Source organism: Trachemys scripta, chromosome 2 (assembly GCF_013100865.1).
Source record: "Trachemys scripta elegans isolate TJP31775 chromosome 2, CAS_Tse_1.0, whole genome shotgun sequence".
Lineage (NCBI taxonomy): Eukaryota > Metazoa > Chordata > Testudines > Emydidae > Trachemys > Trachemys scripta.
In genome coordinates, this window is record NC_048299.1 from 197,143,470 (window position 1) to 197,163,077 (window position 19,608).

The following is a 19,608-nucleotide window of genomic DNA, read 5'->3' on the forward strand; positions in this document are numbered from 1 at the left end:
ATGAAAGTTGTCTATGTAAGTAATCACAAAATCCAAATTTAAAATTTATGCATGACTATTTGTGCCAGAAGTGCTTATGCACTCATTCAGCTGAGAAACAGAAGCAATACCATGTGGTTTATTTGCCTAACCTTAGTTAAGCAATACAACTTGACTTTTAGAACATCAAGTATCAAATGCTCACAGCAAACTGTTCGTGACCAATCCAAAGATTAAAAAAAATTGAGGAAAAATTGTCTACTACATTTGAAAAAAATATGAGGAAATTGCATTCTGCTTATAGATATTCCACTAACAGAAAAAGAGATGAAATTCATCAGATGAAATATTTGTCAATTTTCACTGATCTGTATAGGTTGCCATAGCAATCTTTGATCTATGCTATGCATTTGCTTCTTAAAGCATTGTGCTACTTTCTCTAATCCCTCTGGCCTCTTTTACTGATAACAATTCTTGTTTACTCACTTGATTTCCCTCTGGATTTTACAGAACCAGTTCTCCCACCCACCATAACAGAGCTCAAACCATGAGTAATGTATTGAATATTCACCTCAGTGGGCGCCGGCCTCCTCCCGACTACCAAAGCAATTCAATTACTTGTTTTCAGCAAGAAAACAAAGTCCCATTCTTAAGACAATTTCAAGAAATAATTTCCATTGGACTGTGAATCTAACCCAAGTCTTTAATATGCAAAGACATTCTAATAATACTGTTACACTAACAACAGCAGTGCAAAAACCAAACAAAGGCAGATGTTTACAGTTAGGCTACAGGGCGGTTCAGGCATAAGGCAGTCTTCATCTATTGTATTTAATCAAACAATTAGGCTCCCACAATGCTTATTTTTCAAATAGTTTATACAGGAGAAATGGGTAAATGGAAGTTGCTCATGGGAAACGTTCCCTTTAAAATTTGGCTTGGAAAAAAATGGACTTGCGTGCTTACAAAAGAATTGTTTGCATAACTGAAACATGTCTATCTCTTTGAAAGGCCATACACAGTAAGAAGAAAGCTAATCATTATTACCTACTGGAGCTGTGTGAAAATTTTCATTCCTGAAACAAAACTAGGTAGAAGTTTACTTTTTGACATTTCTGCTTTTGGACATGAATTTTCATCTCTATTCTTTACAATGACAAAAATAACTTTTTGCACTTGAAAACTATGTTTTCTACTCATTCACCTGGCAAAAAAATAGGTGACTTAGTATTTCTGGATTTTGCAAACTCAGTCTCAAAGAAAATAAATTTAAGAAAAGAAAAGCAAAAGCAATTTAAAAAAATCATTTGGGGAACTTTATGCTTCATTTGGTTCTCATTTTATGTTTTCATAGACCTCAAGGCCAGAAGAGAACATTAGATTATCTAGGCTGACTTCCTGTATAACTGGTTTCATCCAGTTATCCTGTATTGAACCAATAACTATGTAGGTACCCAGCTCCAAGGTGGAATACTGGATGATCTTCATGGCATTTCAAACCACGGGTATTCCCAATCATTTCAACATATGACAGTGTAATGTAATGTTCCCCGTAGCTTCAATAAATTGTATTTAAACAAGTGTGCTTGTCACTAATGCCTTCTTACCTCGGTCCCTTTTATGAGTGTCCCATCCACACTCGTGTCTCCAGCACAGTTGGATCTCGAGTGGATATTCTTGTACCTTCAGTTATAGCTACCTGCTTTTGTGTGCCAGGCTAAGGTCTCCTTGATGTGAAAACTACTCCCACCATCTGCTCAGCTTTTGACAGTTTACTTTAGGTAACATCTCATTTTGGTAGATGGCAAATCGTTTGTGCCAAAATTACCCAAGTCATGTAGCTTGATAAATATAGGGTTTATAATACAAAGAGAAGGTTAAAATCAGGCAGCAGGGAACTACTAATGGTAAGAGTGTTTAAACAGAAAGATTTTAAACATTAACTCAAATCATTTTCTGATCCATACTTGCTGAAATTCTCACTAGGAATTGTTCCAGATAGGTATTGAATGAAAGGACTCAACTCCCTCATCTTCCAGTTTTCCACATCTAAAGAGAAAGTTTGACTCCCAACCACTGACTTACTGTTATTTATGTTTTAGCAGATATCTGTTTTGAAGTTTACCTTTGATGGGTAAAGAGAGAGAGGCAGTAAATTAAATACTACTTATGCTACTCCCATCAACTGCTGGCAAGAAGGTAAAAAAAAGGTTACCTGTGCTCAGTGAAGGAGAGCCACTCTGCCTTTGAAATTCAGGATGGAATTGATCTGTTTGGCCACCAGCCGGTGAGGAGCATGCCTCCCCTCCCCAGCTCTGCCTCTGATCTCTAGTGCCTATTGTCTGTTCATCACAATTACCAGCTCTCACAGCCAGCATCTTCCTTCTTCCAGATTGAATTATCTGCTTCTTGTATATTTTAAGGTCTTTATCTACATGGAGCTTCAGAATTAAAGAACCATGTTTAAACTCAGCTCCCTTTAACGACTTCTTATTTCCATTTAAACCAGTTTCTAGGTTTGGCAGGCCAGTGTGAATGGGGCTAATCTGTAGAACAATGTTTAAATGCCACTTGCTAGTTTAGGTAAGGAGATTGACCAGACAGTACAAAAAAAGCAGAAACCATGTTGTAGCCCAGTGGTTCTCAATCAGGAGTCCGGGAACCCCTGAGGGGCCACAAGCAGGTTTCGGGGGTCTGTCAAGCAGGGTCAGCATCAGACCCATGGGGGCCCAGGGCAGAAAGCCGAAGCCCTACCACATGGGGCTGAAGCGTGAGGCCCTGAGCCCCACCACCTGGGGCTGAAGCCAAAGCCTGAGCAGCTTAGCTTCATGGGGCTCCCACTGGCAGGGGCCCCAGGCAATTTCCCTGTTTGCTACCCCCTAAAGCCGGCCCTGGCTTTTATATGCAGAAAATCAGTTACTGTGGCACAGGTGGGCCGTGGAGTTTTTATAGCATGTTGGGGGGTCCTCAGAAAGAAAAAGGTTGAGAACCCCTGCTGTAGCCAATCTGTGTTTATACCAAATCAGTTTAAGCTACATTTTAACCTGGTACAGCAAAGCATGCCTTGAGCCTCTGAGTGGGGGAGATTTTAAAATAAAAATGTGTTAGCTTTTATATTTGACAAATATAGAAATATGTCAGACCGACAGCATCTGATAATTCTGTTTAAATAATTTTTTTGAGACTGTATGCTGTCCTGCTGCCTGTTAGGAATTACAGTGCTGTGCACTATGTAGCCCCATCCCGAGCATCTCTAGCCTTCAAAACATTTAAAATCCAAGATGAAACCTGGGGGCACGGAAGCACAAGCACACCATCTCCCTCAAGGGCACAAAGTCCCTTCCAGAGAGCATATTGTATTTTATTTTATTTGAGCCTTGAGCCAAATGTTATTCTTCCATCAGGCAAGGCTACTGGGAGCAGTGTGATAAGCCCCAAAATAAGAGTGCATTTGCTTTTGTGAAATTTATGAATATTTAAATATGTTTGCTGAAAACGTCACAGCAAAGTTGCAGTGTTTCACCTAGCTTGTTCACCCTCCCTTCCCCGCCCCCTCCACTTCTGTGGCTGAAACTTATATCCCCTCCAAGGCAGCAGGAGGCAGTTAGTAGAATGGGCTGCTGTGCTGACCTCTAGACTGAAACAGCCCTTGTCGCCTGGCCTGTAGAGTTTAATGTCTCCATCAGCTCTGCGGTGTGGCTCGGTGGTGGCTCGGTGGTGGTGAATCTCTTGCTCCTCTCCACGATCTTGGCTGAGCTGCCACTCCATCTGATCCCTCAGTTTGGACTGTTAGGTGCATGGGCGGTTTATAACAAAAACAAAGGACAGGAGGGAATAAAGAAAACAAAAATGGGTAAGGTAGACAACTGGAAAAAAAACTACAAGACAAAGAAAAGCGTGAACAGAAAAAACAACTTAAATACAGTGGCATAAGAAAGTGAAGAGAACAAAACTAAAATGAGGATGAGCAAAATGATGGGCTGAAACATCTGAAAAGCAAAAAAGAGAAAGAGAGGAAAAAATAATGCAAACACTGGTTATGAGGCGCATGCAATGAGGATGCATGAGTCAAACCAACAGCAAGCATACAAGTCATGAAGGATACGGGATACAAGGCTCTTCCTTCCTTACTTGTGCTGTGCAGAAAAGCTATATCCAGTGTGGCAGTTGAGACATGCGCCCATTGGCAACGCTTTACGAAAGGCAGTCCTTCGCTGGCTAGTGCTTCTCACTCGCCCCTCGGTTATGTGAGTGAGCTGTAAGCAGGCTTTTCAAAAAACATCACTTAGAAATTTTATTTTATTTTGTTTTTTTGGCAAGGCTTTTGAGAACAAGCCTCATTCTTTTAAAAGAGAGCACAATAAAGAACTCTATACATTCATTAGCAAGGCTTCTAATTGCTTTTGACAGGAAAATTTACTTTGGATTTTTTAACTAATCACATCTTCATCAGGAAATGTTGCTGCTAGAGACAACAAAAACCCCAGGTACCTATTGCTTTCATCGGATTAGCCTTTTTACCATGAGGAACCGCCTCTGAACCAAAGTAGTTGAGCATAAAAACATTAAAAAGGGTTTGTTTTACATTTTAGACTGTAATACACTGCCAATTTGAAATCATAAAGCAGCTGTGTGCGAAATTAGCTCTAGAGTAGCAATGCCAGCAAGAAAGAGAAACAATAAGCAGAGGGAAAGCAAAGAAGAAGCCCACTTACCTGGAAGTCTGTAATTAACTCCTTTCCTAGGTTACCAATGGGTGAGTCTCGAGACATGGATGTCATTGTGGACAGAAAACTGGAAGACTCTGTCAGGTGGGGCAAAGGGGAGAGGTCTTCCATTTGTTCTTTGAGGCCTTCCCCGATGTGATCAACCTTCTCCAGGAAGGTCTGTAGTTCTTTACGGAAAGCTTTCATCCTTGAATTGATAGTGTCCAGAAGTTCTGGTTCATTTTTATCCTCACTTCTCTCTCCATCACTTTTGAAACCCTGCTCAGAGGAGGGACTGCTGGTGATGTGCACCTTGGCATCATAAATTAAACTATCAGTGTCAGTGATGAGATGGAGCACTGTCCTTTCAAGCCGTTCAGCCTCTCGTTTGATGTTAATTAAAGACTCAGTGTCCTCTTTCACTCTCATTAACTCAGTAGAACAGAGGTCGCTAACTTCTGATGGCTTACCACTCTCAAAACCTGACGTCTTCTCATAAACTTCTTCTGAGTCACTCTCACCCCCAATGGGTCCTTCTCTCTTTGGCTCAGTTGGGTGGCCCTCTTCACTGTCACTCTCTTTCTTTCCTGCATCACTCTCAGCATCACTGTCCCTGGGACTTGAAGTGCGCAGCCCTAGGTGAGAGACAAGATCATAGCGCTGCACATTGGACATCAACACACGATTCTCATACTGGAGTTTCATCACTTTTCCACTCAGTTCATTGATTTGCATCCTCGCTGATTTCAACTCCTCTTGTAGGGATCCACTGCATTTAGAGGCACCATCATCCAGCCAGCTGGACTCCTGACTGGGCTCAAACTTGAATTTGTTCAGTTCATTGGTTAGTTGTTTGTTGTGATCCTCAATCTCAGAGATCGATCTCCTCAACAGCTCCGCCTCTTCTTCAACAAACTGCAAGTGACGGCGCAGCTCTGTTGCCGACTCCATCGAGTCACCGTATGGCGAGGTAGGAATGCTTGAAATGTGGTCCCGGCTAAGACACTCTCTCTCATACTGGCATCTCATGTCCTCCATCTCAGCTTTAATACCTCTGTTCTCCACCTCCAGTTCAACTATCTTCCTGCCCAGTATGTTAGCTTCCTCTTCCACCAGTTTCAGACGAAGTTTTAGCTCAGCCTCTCTGGTGCTGGGTGGCCCTCCTGCCTCCCCGATAGGGAGTGGACTATCCACATCTCCATAGATGGACTTGTACTTCTGGAGCTCCTGTTCCAGTTCATCTTTCTCCCTCCCCAGCTTGGCCATTTTCTTACGCATTAGCACTGCTTCTTCTTTGGCAAACTGAAGCTGGCACTTCAAGTCAGCACTGTCCTCCTGCCAATAGAAAGAGCCCCCCCGCAAAAAAGAATTATTATATAATAAAGGCATAATCAATTGTTTAAGTACCAAAATCTTCACATTTTTTCCTTTGAAATTTCAAACATACATACAATTGAAAGAGAGAGAGCAAGAGCGCACGCTGTGCAAATCACAAATAAAGCTGATACATTTCACGGCTTGGGCCTGGTAAAATTAACATAGTTTCCAGATGAATAGAAAAATCATAGCATAACTGTGCTGATGTGTTTTGCAGACAACAAGGTCTTATCAAAGATTGCACAAACTTTATGAACAACAAAAAATGATTCAAATGAAACGGTGTAGTATTTTGTTTGAACTATTTCCTTTTAATTTTAATTATAAATTAGATAATTTTTAGCATGCATGAAGCAGAGGCTAACTGTACAAATGAGGTTGCTTCTCATTTCTCCACTCAGTCGTCTTCCCAGCAGTGTGTCAAACATTCGGAAGTGTGTCAAACTGTGTGGTTGTTTTGCCATAATGAAAAGCATGCACTAGACTTTGACTAAAGAATCCTCACAACATTTTGTGACACAGGACATGTTTGTAAATCCTCTTGAAAATGAGAAGCACGATTGTTGTTGCTATTGTTGGGAAATAGGATGTGACCATCATGTCACCAGTGATATAAACTATGTGTGAGCCCAGCTCTCCAGAGATGACAGTGAAAAGGAATACACTAACTCAGGTGACCATACATCCTGTTTTAGCTGGGACAGTCCCCTTTTTAAGCTCCATCCTGGACGTCATGACTTTTTTGGCAAAACTGGGCATTTGTCCCGTTTGCTCTTACCCTAGGAGGGTGCAGAGGAATGTTCGGGCAAGAGTAAATTGGACAAAATGCCCAGTTTGGCCAAAAGAGTTGTGACATCCATGCAGTGCTTAATTTGTAATGAAAGAGGTGCCGGGGTTCAGCTCCGGCATAAATTAAGCACTGGCTGGAGCAGCTGGAGAAAGGCGGCTGCTGGCCAGCTCCGAAGGCAATGCTGCCTCCAGCAGCAGCGCAGAAGTAAGGGTGGCATAGTATGGTGTATTGACACCTTTACTTCTGTGCTGCTGCTGGCAGTGGTGGCGCCTTCAGAGCTGAGCGGCCGGAGAGTGGCGGCTGTTAGCTGGGATCCCAGAGGTGCGAGGGCTATGAATTGCCAAGCCTAAAGGTGCCAGGGCTCAGCCCCAGCACAAATTAAGCACTGGTTCTGTGACATTGGCTTGGGCCAATCCCGCACAGCGATGCCTGGCAGCTCATATTCTCTCAATGCAGAGAAGTGAGGAGAGGGCAGGGGAGGAGGGAAATAGGAGCAGAGTGGGTCAGGGAGAGGGACAGAGAGGAGGGGATGGAGAAAAATAGGAGGGAGAAGGACTGGGGCAGAAGGGTCATATCCACTCCCAGTGTCCCATTTTCAGTTTAGGGAAATATGGTCATCCTAGCACCTCTGTAAAATCCAAACCCAGCCCATTAGAAAACTTTCACTTTAAAGCAAGCACAGTCTCTTAAATAAGAGATTTTGTTTTGGGGATATTTTAAAACCACATCTCTAATGTGTATTACATAGAAATAAGAGGCAAGATTAAGTAAATTTTAAGATGAACTATTCTCTTGCATTATTCACTTTTATTATTTGTCATGGAGATGTAGGTATTTGGTCTCCGAAGAGACGCAGTTATCAGCATCAGTATAATTATGGAAGGCAGTCTTTGAAAGATAATTTCTTGAGGTTGTAGGTTTTGTCAACGTTGCTGGAAGCAGTGTTTTCCCCAGGAATTGAAATGCGGGGGGGAATCGAATTTACAGGGGGGGAGTCAGGGCCGATGAGGGGTGAGACCATGAGGGTGAAGGTGGGCTGTATGGCACCACAGTAAAAACTGAAAAATGTTTCATGACTATTTTATTAGATTTAACTCATGTTTTAAAATCATCACACAAATTAAAGTTGGCTACTCGAGCCTTCTATGAAGCACTACATCTACATCTTCCTTGGTTTCTTGTTATAATTTTGCACAACTCTTTTAATGAACTTCTTGAATGCAATGCATTCATTTTTGGTGGCTTCTTGTGTGTCCGGTACTTCCATTCCTTCAATTAATATGCTTATTAGTTCATTCACATGATCAGGCAGAAGGCGACTTCTTTCAGAACACAAAATTCTATTCAATGATGAAAAAGAATGCTCAACGGTAGCTGTTGTGACTGGGAGTAGCAAGAGATGAATTCCTACTTCTTTCAGCCCAGGAAACACAGCATAAAGATCGGGTCGAGCCACTAGTGATGATAAAAAAGAAGTTGAAGTCAAATCTTCATTCATTTGTCATATGATATTCTACTCTGTGTTCAAATTCTCTATTCTGTCCTGAGCACATGGCAGCCCCATTGCTGGTAGTGCCTCACTACACTCAACTGTCTGTGCTTTATAGGACAGGGGTCTGTAAAAGCTACGTAGAGGTTGAGTAGAATCTAGAAGTCGCTGCTGTCGACTTAAGAATCAAGTCTGTGTACTTTTTCAGTTGTCTTAACAAACACTTCTTGTTCTCTTCACTTAAGGATTCAATATAAATTCCTTCATTAGTCAACTTCTTGACTGAAGTCTTTGTTTCTTCCAGTACTTTTTCAATGGATAGATCTCTGATTGATCCAAATGTAGCTTCTATTGCTGGACAAAGATCTACTATTGTTGTAGCAGATGCCTGGAGTGGTTTCAACAGTAGACTTACGAGAGAGAGAATGGCAATAGTCTTCTCTGAACGTAGTAACAAAAGTAATCCACCAGCCTCACTACTTAGATCCATCCCATCTTGGTAGATACTTTCCAAAGCCAGTAATAACGGCTGGAGTAATTTTAAGACAACAGCCAAGGATTGCTCATGAGAAAGCCAGAGGGTTTTCCCAGGTTGGACTAATTTGAACTTCAGTCCCAGTGTATCTTCTATATTTTCCAAGATATTCAGTCTTTTTGGACTCTTGCTGAAAAAAGAATATAACGAAGACATTAAATGTATAGCTTTTTTAATGTCTTTTGAAGAGTCTGCAGCTCATACTAGCGCTAGTTGGAGTAGATGGCCTCTACAGTGTGTATAGGAGAGATTAGGGTTACACTTTTCTCTGAGCAAAGCTTGTACTCCACCCTGTCTTCCAGAGAAGTTTGCAGCTTCATCAAATGCACAAGCAGCCATCTGTTTGGGGTCCAATTGACAAGCATTTAACTCTTCTAAGATGTGGGTTGTCACAGATGCAGCTGATTTGTCTTCTATAACTTGAACATCTAAAAAATGCATCTACTGGCCTACCATGGACATCAGGATAACGTACACAATGACTTAATACTTGATGCCCATTTGCATCGGTGCATTCATCAGCCATCCATGCAAATTTTTTGAATGTGGTGAGAGAGTTCTTCACTTTTTCAATTGTTGAGTCTTTCACTGTTGCACCACATGCTTCTAGCCAGTCAGTTGAGTTTCTAGCAGAAAGATATTGATCATTTGCTGGTCTTGTTCAGAACAAGTGTTCAACTTCAGGATGAACAAGTGACAATGCACTTAACATTGGCCTCCAGTTTGTAGTGTGGTACTTAAATAGAAAGTATGATGCCACAGACATGTTTGTTCGCATGAACTGTGTTGTGTCTCCAGCATTCTTAACAGCCTCATTAACACTCACCGTTGCTGTCCTTGGTCAGTGGAGACTCAGAGTTCAGAGGTGCTTTCACATGAGTTCACCTCCCAGTTGGGGGGCAAGAAGACATCTTGCTTGTTTCTCCAACTGCTCACTGTTCGCTCTGACCACTGTTGGTCGTTGTGCCACCGTTCACTCCATCACTCTGTTGCCAATGGCCCTGCGCCGTCACATTCTGCTGCCACCTGCCACTGTGACCTCTGCGAGTTGGTCTCTTAAGGTTCCACCCAGCTCTCAGTGATTTCAGCTGAGCTCTCAATGGAGGAACCTTGCTGCTAGTGCAGACTGGGCCATCTCTTCCACAGAAACACTGTCCCACAGCAGGTCTAAGCACTTAGACCCGATTATCGGTGACGTCAGCTGATGTGGTCACTTAACAAAAGGAGCCTAATCAGCTCTGTTTTTAAGCAGTGGAGAGGGGCAGGTCAAATAGTACTTGTGACTCAGACAGACCATCAAGCAAAACACCTGTCCCCACCCTCTCTCTTGATGCCCTCAATCGGCACAGGCTAAGTACAGTTCTACTGCCCTTTACTCATACAATAAGAACAACAACATTTCATTCCCCCTCCTCCCCCCGCGCTCTCCCCCCGCCCCCCCGCTCACATTCAAGTGATTTGTAACCCAGCCCCAATGTATCACTTGGTCAACACAGCTCTGTTTGCTGGATACCTAGGTAGATTAGGTGTGAATGTAAATACAATCTGGTCCTGAAGCCTTTCCCCCGCAGCCACTAGCTGTCAGGGAGAGCTCAATTAGACTTTGCTTACAAATCATGATTTGAAATTATTAGGTTGGCCAACATCAACAAAATGAATGCACTGACGCTGTCATAAAAAACAGCTGTATAAGGAAGCTAGTCTATGTTCATACTTTTCAAATCTATTATACTTTTTCAGATACATGTATTATATCATACACTTTATATGCTTTTAAAGTGTGTATTAACATTTCAATTTCAATTCAAATTTCCAAACAATCACTAATTTGGCAACACTGCATGTAACAAGTTCACAAAACTGTTGGGGGGAGGGGGGATGTTGGGGAAATTCAGGGGGGGTGTAGGGAAATCCCTGGCTGGGAGGGCCATGAGGAAAACATGTACAAGAAGCTATGGACCCTCCATTTCAGTTTCAGCAACACTGTGTTACAATTCACAAGTACAGTTTTTGTTACAACGCACAGTAAGTGAAACAAAAGTCAGAAGAAGAAATGCCCATTTTAATTGACTATTTTAATTAGTCACCCAGTTTAGATAAAAATTTGGAACAAGACTAATTAAGACTATGCAATCTGCCTGGGGGAGTTTAATTCCTAAAGTACACCTCATTACATCATCATCAACATCTGTTACTTACAATAATCTATCACTACCTCTGTTCAAATATACACTAATTATTTAATTTCAGTTACAACAGATACAGAGTAAATTGGGCAACTATGGCCCAGTTCTGCTCCATTGAAGTCAGTGGGAGTTTTGGCCCTGGCTTTCCTGGAAGCAAGATATGGTTTTTAAAAAACAGTAAGGAAGTTAACAGGCTAAGTGAGAACATGAAATATGTAAACAAAAGATTCATACACCTCCAAAAAAATCAAAGCTGCCAATTATCTCAGTGATGAGCAGGAGTAACAGAATCAAACAGATCAAAACAAATACAAATTCGGTTGATTGGTTAAGACAGTGGTCATAATTGCTCTGGCACCAATACTTTGATTTTTTATAAATACGTTCAAGAAGGTATAAACTACTAACAATTATAATGAGCGTCTTTACAATAGATTCCTTATCTGTGTTAATATATTTGCATTCTCATACACAAGCACACGCACACACAGCTTCAATTGTGAAGTCTCAGATGTTTGCAAGTTGCTTGCATCTTCACTAGCAATTAGATGTTGGAAATTAAGTACCAAATTCAGCCATGACAAAAGTTTATGCAGCTTCCACTGAAATCCCTGGAAGGTTTTGCTTGTTTTGGCTAAATCTGGCTTTAAGAGTAAAACATCTTTATTCGGTGCTGCAGAATGGGGTTTTGTACTCTAAAGAATGCATTGTTTTTCTTTTTTGTTCTGACAATAAGTTTATCATCACCATTATAGACTTTACTTTTAAGAACAGTTTTGTCTAGATCAGTGCTGGATTCATCTGTAAGGAAATTAAGAACAGTTATTTGTATACTTGAGAACATATAAAATCAAATTTAGACAAGTCCCACATTTTTTTTAAACTGCCATAAATGCTCTCATATGAAATTCCCTTTATGCTTTCTTTGAAATCCAATAGAATTCATCTTATTTGTCTGCTTTTGTTGGCTGCCAAGCCCAGCAATCTGTATGTTTTCCTGGAAATTCCTGCGTAATTACCCAGGTTCTTTTATCTCCCTTTTTGTTGATAACTTCATTCATACACACTCTAAAAGCAACAGTCATCACACATATCTTTTTCATTGGTGTTAGCTGTACAGGCTTGATCCTGGTCCCATTAAGGTAAAGGAGAATTTCAGACTTAATTTGCATTGGATTTCAAGCCGATAAACAATAGTCTCCTAGCTATTCTTGAGGCAATACAAGATGAATGTGTCTGCTTTAAAAAAAAAAGAAAGAAAAATTCTCATTGACTTCAATGGATTTTGTGCCAGGCCCTTAATGCTTGTGTCCAACTTCATTGCTCAACGCAAGTTGAATACTTCCGCAGTTAAGTGTTGTTTTACCAGCAGAAAAGCACCATTGGTTATTATTCTTATAATGTTATTAGTCTTTTGACTAAAGTGTTAAAGTATGATAGATAATAGTAAGTCTAACAATCTTTTTCACAACTGACAAAGCAGAACAAAAAAACCCCCAAAAGTTGTTTCCATTCAAAATCATGGGGAAAAAAGACAGATACAAGACAACAGAATTGCTGGATGTTAATCCCAACTACCAAATATGGATTCCCTTTGGAAAGGTGACATAGCTATTTCCCTAGTTCACATGCATGCTAACAGAAAATCTCAATCCTTCAAGAGCTTTTCCAAGGGGATAAAATGCTCAGAACAGATTTGTCAGTAATGTCTATGCATGCCAGAAGTATAAAATTCCAACTCTCATGTACATGTCCCTTCAGAAGCTTTGTGTACAAGAAATATCAATGATTTCTTGACCAGTTGATGTCAATTTTAAAGAAGTAGAATGTAGGACACCCTACACCAGGAGTCAGCAACCTTTCAGAAATGGTGTGCCAAGTTCACTGTAATTTAAGGTTTCGCGTGCCAGTAATACATTTTAACTTTTGTAGAAGGTGTCTCTCTATGTCTATATTATATAAATAAATCATTGTTGTATTTAAAGTAAATAAGGTTTTTAAAATAGTTAAGAAGCTTCATTTAAAATAAAATTAAAATGCAGATCTTATCAATTTAGTGTGATCCTTGCCTGGGATACTTGTCTGGGGTTCCAGCCACCAGCCCCGCTCAGCCCGCTGCCGGTCTGGGGTCCAGCCGCTGGCCCTGCTCAACCTGCTGCCAACCTGGGGTTCCATTCACTCAGCTGGCAGCAGGCTGAGTGGGTCGTGGCGGGCTGAGCAGGGCCGGCGGAGGGCTGAGTGGCTCAGTCCGCTGCCAGCGTGAGGTGCCGGCAGCACTCAGCCTGCTGCCGTTCAGGGTTTCTGGCTGCCGGCCCCACTCAGCCTCCTGCCGGCCTGGGTGAGCAGAACCCCAGGCTGGTAGCGGGCTGAGGGGGGCCGGCGGCCGGGATCCCGGCTGTCAGGAGCTGGCAGATGGAACCCCAGACCGGCAGCGGACTGAGCGGCTCAGCCTGCTACCGGACTGGGGTCCCGGCCACCGGCCCCACTCAGCCCGCTGCCTGTCTGGGTGAATGGAACCCCAGACCGGCAGCGGGCTGAGCAGGGCCAGCGGCTGGACCCCAGACAAGCAGCGGGCTGAGCAGGGCTGATGGCTGGAACCCCAGACAAGGATCCCAGGCCCTGCTCAGCCCACCGCCAGCCCTGCTCAGCCTGCCGCTGTCTGAGTGAATGGAACCCCAGGCTGGCAGCGGGCTGAGTGGCTCAGCCCGCCGCCACTCTGGGGTTCCGGACACTGGCTCCTGCCAGCCAGGGTCTCAGCCGCCAGCCTGCTCAGCCTGCTGCCAGCCTGGGGTTCCCTGGGGGTCCCCAGGCCAGCAGCAGGTGCTGAGTGGGGCTGGTGGCTGGGACCCCGGCTGGCAACGGGGCAGCAGCCAGAACCCCAGAGCAGTGGTGGCCTGAGCCGCTCAGCCCGCCGCCGCGTGCCATCAAAAATTGGCTCGCGAGCCACTGGGAGCCGTGGGCGGCTGTGCTTGTGGACGGTCGATGTAAACAAACTGTCTTGTGGTCCAGCAGCGGATTACCCTGATGGGCCCCAGGTTGCCCACCACTGGTGTCAATTCTGTCATGAGATTGAGGATCTGATCAGAAATTCCAAAATATGGTATTTCTTTTGCTTGCAAGCAGACACAAAGAGAAATAGAGACAAACTACTATCTCCTCACAACCACCTGCTCAAGGGTATTGCCAGGCAGAAGATGGTTAAGCATTTATTGCATTGGAAGTCTGACGACAAGGTACCATTGCTAGTACCCAAGCAGCTGTCTGAGTGCCAACCCTCCTACCTTGTGCTGTTTCCTTTGTGTTTTGATTGCTGCCTGGCATTTCCCAAGTAGCTCCATTCTGTAGCTTTGCTGAATAGAAACTTTTTTCTTCAATATACTTAATGGTGGAGAAGCACTACTAAAAGACTTGTTTTGTTTTCCCTTTATTTCAAAATAATTTTACAGGGTATTTACTGGGTCTGCACTGCGGAGGATGGAACAGTTCTGCATATTTTCCCACTGTGAACACACAGTAGGTGAGAAATTGGTCCTGATGTAGTCTATGAATATTTAAGTCCACAGATCGCATCAAGCTACTATTAGAATCTAAATTCATGGTCACCTTTGCTTGCAAAATCAGTCCAAAAAAGAGTGGACATGAGACATAAAGAGTCACTTTGTGATCTTGGACAAGTCACTTAGGTCCAGATTCTCAAAAGGTATTTAGGCAACTAACTCCCACTTATTTCAATGAGGATACCTTTGAGGACCTGGGCTTTAGCCTCTCTGTGACTACAATGTGGGGATTATAATATTTTCTTGCCTATCCCACACCAAGGTGATGTGAAAGTGAGTTAGTCAATGTTTGTAAAGATCTTTATAAAGGCATAGGATCAAATTCTGACTGTTCTTGGGGCACTGCGGGGGGGAGGGGCTGGGGATGGGAGCATAAGGAATCCTCTGTTTGTGAACCTGCTTGCTTTCCCTGAGTGCATGGAAAAAGAATGTTTGTCCTGCCAGCTGCACCAGACAACCTGAAGTGGGCATGACCAAGCCCTTGCTTATAATCATTTATATAAACCCAATAGTTTGCCAGGTGCTTTACAGACACGTAGAAAAAAACCCGGCCCCAAATAGCTGATCATTTAAATAATCATCCTCATCACAGGTGTTGCTGTGGCGGGGGGCACATGGGGTCATGTGCTCCCCCCTCCCAGATTTCTGCCAGGTTGGGAGTTGGGCTGAGCCCAGCTCAGGGGGATGTGCCTGAGAAAGGCACCAGTACCTAGAGCTCCCGCTGAGCTCCACTAAGAGATGCCCAGAGCAGGGAAGAGAGATGGGGCTGACAGCGCAGCTCTGCCAGAAAGGATGCGGCAAAGCCCTCTGAGTCCCATCCCTTCCTTGCCTGCAGCTGCAGTTACCTGCTTGGCAGTAGGTGTCCGGTCTGCACCGAGCCAGTAGCGAGGAGGCAATGGGAGAAGTAAGTGGGGAAGGAGATGTGAAAGGAGAGGAGGCAAGGTGGTGCCGGCTTGAAGCGGGTGTGGGAGCTGCAGGGGGAGTGGGACAGGGGCTATAGGCAACGTATGGTGCGATCACATGCCCCCTGACCTTTAAATTTTACCCCCCCCCCCATCAAGAGTTATCGGTAGTCTCTGCTCATCAGCTGGCCATTTGGGAGGAGAGTACATTGCACCCTTTCAAAGGCTGCTTCCGATGAATTCCTACATTTGTTTCCTAGAGGCGGCATTGTGTCTGCCTGTGTTCTCTGCAGGTCGGGTGCTTCCAGATACCACTGGTGCAGTAAATCTCCCTTCCCCATCTTACCCATGCCGCAGGGGCTGGTGATGACATAAAGTGCTAAGTGTTGTATTATTACAAATCAATGAATTTTAAGATTCCATCAACTTAGAAAAAACCTATAAGGATGAAATCACATTAATATATTCAGTTTGCAGATGGGGGCTGAGGGGAACTAGAGAGAAAAACCGGAGGTACAATCTCTCTCTCTCTCTCCAACAGAGCTGTGATGCTGCTATTGACTCCTCTTCACAGTGATCTGAAACCCTACCCTCATCTCAGCGTTATTAACTCGCTAATGGAATGGAGACCAGAAAAGACTTCAACCACTGCAGTCAGCACAAAAAGGAAAGGAATCCGGGACGACTGCTTTCCTGGGGAGAATCAGCCTATGGAAATTCAATAAAATCAGCATTCAAGGGGGGGGGGGGGGGGGCAGATAGCACAGCCTCTTTATTTTAACTGAGCTAGAGGAAGCAAATATTTTTAAGTTCACATGCTGTTCACCTCACACGAGAAACCAAACCTTGGGCTCTGACACCAGAACACATTAGGTGTTGTTTCAGTGTGTGAACTCCATCTGGTGCCATGATGCTCATTAGCACAAAGACTTTGGCACCATGTATAAATTTAGTTAGTCCCTGAGCTATGATCCAATTACTTTATGAGGCAAGGTGATTTTATTTTCCTGAAAAAAAGAAAAAAGTTAGCCTGAGTCTAGATACCAGAGATGAGAATAAAACTGAAGAGCTGCAGAGTTTAAAAATCAAATTCACGTCCTAAATTGCTTCTAAATTATCTGAAATGTCTCAGTGGATTAAGTCTAATCAGGTCTGTTTGACATTTTTGGTGGTTCTGTCAACACCCAGTAAAGAGAGACTTCTAGTTTTCCCCATTTTATTGTCACATGATTATGAAAATCATCACACATTCTTGAAAATGGTACCTGGGTGAATGTCTTCTTTTCTTTGTGCATTTCCCGGCTGCCTCTTCTCTTCAGTGAGCTCTGAAACAGATACAAGCAATTCCCGATTATTTACTAGTTGCACCCAAACCCCCCGCAGTTGGCAGAGACCATCACCTTCATAAAACTGACACCATAAGAAAATCAGACTCTTTTCTATTAGCTTTTGCTAATCAAAGCCATTTACAGTAAAATGTAATTGCAGTAGTTAAAAGTTCACCAAAGAAGGAAGTCTGTTCCCTATCCCCCCAACTTGTGGCAAAACCTGCTTTCTGCAGAAGTGATTTATGTTTGATTGATCTGGGAGAAATCCAAGAATGTTATTCACAATGGATATGAAACATATTTTGGAAACAGTGCAGAAAAGTAGTGTAGGAAAAGGGAAGACTACTTATGTGTAAGCAACACAGCCTAATCCTTGCCTGTCGCATACATGGAAGTGCTTGATTAAAGACAGCCTACTAGCTGCCTCACTTGAGTACTGAATTTATTTTGCAAGTTGGATAAAAACTTTACAGCTTTATTCATTTTTGAATATCATTTCACAGGCAATTGCTTTTACACCTAGGACCCAGAAATGAAACAATTACCACTGTTTCAAGTTTCAACAGTCTTTGGCCATCCAAAGGAAAAGGAATAGTTTTTTTCTTATATGTTTACAGCAGGTATCAAAGTCATTAGTTCTGTTTATCTGAATTTTCTATTTTAGGGCTAAAGTCAACGGGTGCAAGTGAATGGCATCCACTTCCATGAAGCTGGAATTTGGCTTCGGTAGGTTAAAGTTTGGAAGAGAAATGATAATATCCATTATTAGGCAAAGAAGCTGGCAGGCTACAAATCTACAGAGTAGCCTGGATTCAAAACCGACCATCTTGCTTCTTGTATTCCAACCACTTATAACATTCCAAGAAGAAGCACCCTCCTCACCCACCCTCCTCATCAGTCCACGGCTGAGCTTTCAGACTCCTCCCATCTCCCAAATCTAGCTACTTTAGGCTACTTCCCTCTTCTACTGCCTTTAATGGCTTGCTCCATGTTTGTGTAAAAAGAAAATCTGTTGCAAGTTGACCACTTTAAGGAGGGAAGGGGCAGACTTTCATAGAGCTAGTACTCGACAGAAAAGATTTATTTTTGTTCAATAAAATTAAATAGCCTTCAAATGAGGCCTCAAAAGGAGGATGATACTCCCTAATCATAAATCTAAGAGCACGGCAGCTTCACTACACAGGAGGATTTTATCAGGACAACTTTCATTTATTTTTGTGCAATTGTGAACAATTTCCAGCTAACACAAGCTCAGCATTGTTCCTACTGGTTTGCTCAGAGGCAAGGCTTCCTTTTGGGGCACTTGGCAGGATTGCTGCCTACAGATTATGATCGCCTTGGAGCCCAATCCTGGTGCCATTAAAGTCAATGGCAAAACCTCCATTCGGTCAAATTCTGCTCTGAACTGTAGGGGATAAATCAAGTGTTACGCTCTAAGCTTCAATAGCGTTACTCCAGATTTATAACGGTGTTCAGTTAGTTCAGTAAGAACAGGTCTCTGGCTTTGCTTCTCCAGTCACGGGATGGGAGAGGAGGGAGGAACTCTACTAAATAGGTAAATCCACTCTAGTGTCTAGCTATCAGCTGGTAGACAACACATTCTGAATTCTAACTAAGGACACACAAAATGTGGGAATCCAAATAAAAACTATCTATTGCCTCTTGGTCCCTGGCTATTGGGGTTATTTTAGCTATTAAACTACTATAGATTATAATTAATGCACTCCTAAACTAAATCCCTTGTGTGTTATAAACAGCAAAACTATCTAAAACTTACTCATCCACTACCATATGTACAAGATATTCTACAATTTGTATTTTTAGATGTTCAGAGAGTTAATCTGCTTTCCAGCTTAATGCAATGATTTCCTATAGCTAACATGAAGTCATGCTAGGATAAAAGGTCCTCTGCAAACAAATATATTTTACAAAAATATTTTAAAATATCGAAATTATTATTTGAAAACTTTTCACATGTCCATCAAGGATAACAATACCTTTTCCCCCACCCCAACACCATCTTATTCAGGAAACACATCTACATTTGGATGAAGTCAATAGCTGGAGAGGCAATGTGGTCCAGTGAATGGGGCTCTCCCCTAGGACTCAGGAGATGTGACTCAGGAGATTGTGACCACCATCCTGTTGTGTGACCGTATGCGAGTCAGTTCACCTCTCCATGCCTCCATCTTTGTTCCCATTCGTAGGCTATTGTCACATTCTGGGATGCAATCCAGACCAGTCAGAGATTGTGTCACCGCCTGCCCCACAACCTGGGCTGCTCACAAACAGCCAACAGCCTACAGGTCACACCCTGAGTGTGTGTGTGTACAGCTGCAGCTCTGGCTCCAGCAGCCTGTCAGCAACACACCACCCACATTATGACTTCCACCCGCCTTGCTTTTTACTTGCAGGGTAACCCCAACAGACTCCCAGTCTTGAATTTTCCCCCAAACATGTGTTCTGCACTGTCCAGCCCGCTCCTGGACAGATCAGATATTATAGGTCCGTTGCCCACATGGTAACAAGTTATAGTTTAGAGCAGAAAGATGGACCCTAAGTCATAGGACCAGCTTGTTGTTCCCCTCTGCTTTGCATTAGTGCCACTTTCTGATCAGATTCCTCTACAAACAGAACACCATTAGGCTGGGACACTGGTCTATATCAACAGTCTGCTACTTTATCTAACAATTCAAGTTTAAACACAGCAATGGATTGGTTCATATTAAAAAAATAAAACAAACAAAAGAAGATAGGGT

At 42.9% G+C, this 19,608-nt stretch overlaps 1 protein-coding gene across 7 annotated transcripts in view; it reads right to left on the reverse strand.

Annotated features, from left to right (window-relative positions):
• The window catches only part of MTCL1 (microtubule crosslinking factor 1), a 201,278-nt gene that overhangs the window by 74,359 nt on the left and 107,311 nt on the right, over nucleotides 1-19,608 (reverse strand). For 6 of the 7 annotated variants that reach the window (XM_034762626.1, XM_034762625.1, XM_034762624.1 and 3 more), the window contains exons 4-6: nucleotides 16,787-16,846; nucleotides 4,695-6,020; nucleotides 3,610-3,765 (exon numbers count right to left, since the gene is read on the reverse strand). In XM_034762626.1, the coding sequence (XP_034618517.1) occupies nucleotides 3,610-3,765; nucleotides 4,695-6,020; nucleotides 16,787-16,846 (1,542 nt within the window). The remainder of the gene's footprint in view (nucleotides 1-3,609; nucleotides 3,766-4,694; nucleotides 6,021-16,786; nucleotides 16,847-19,608) is intronic. The other variant, XM_034762628.1, reaches the window with a different exon arrangement.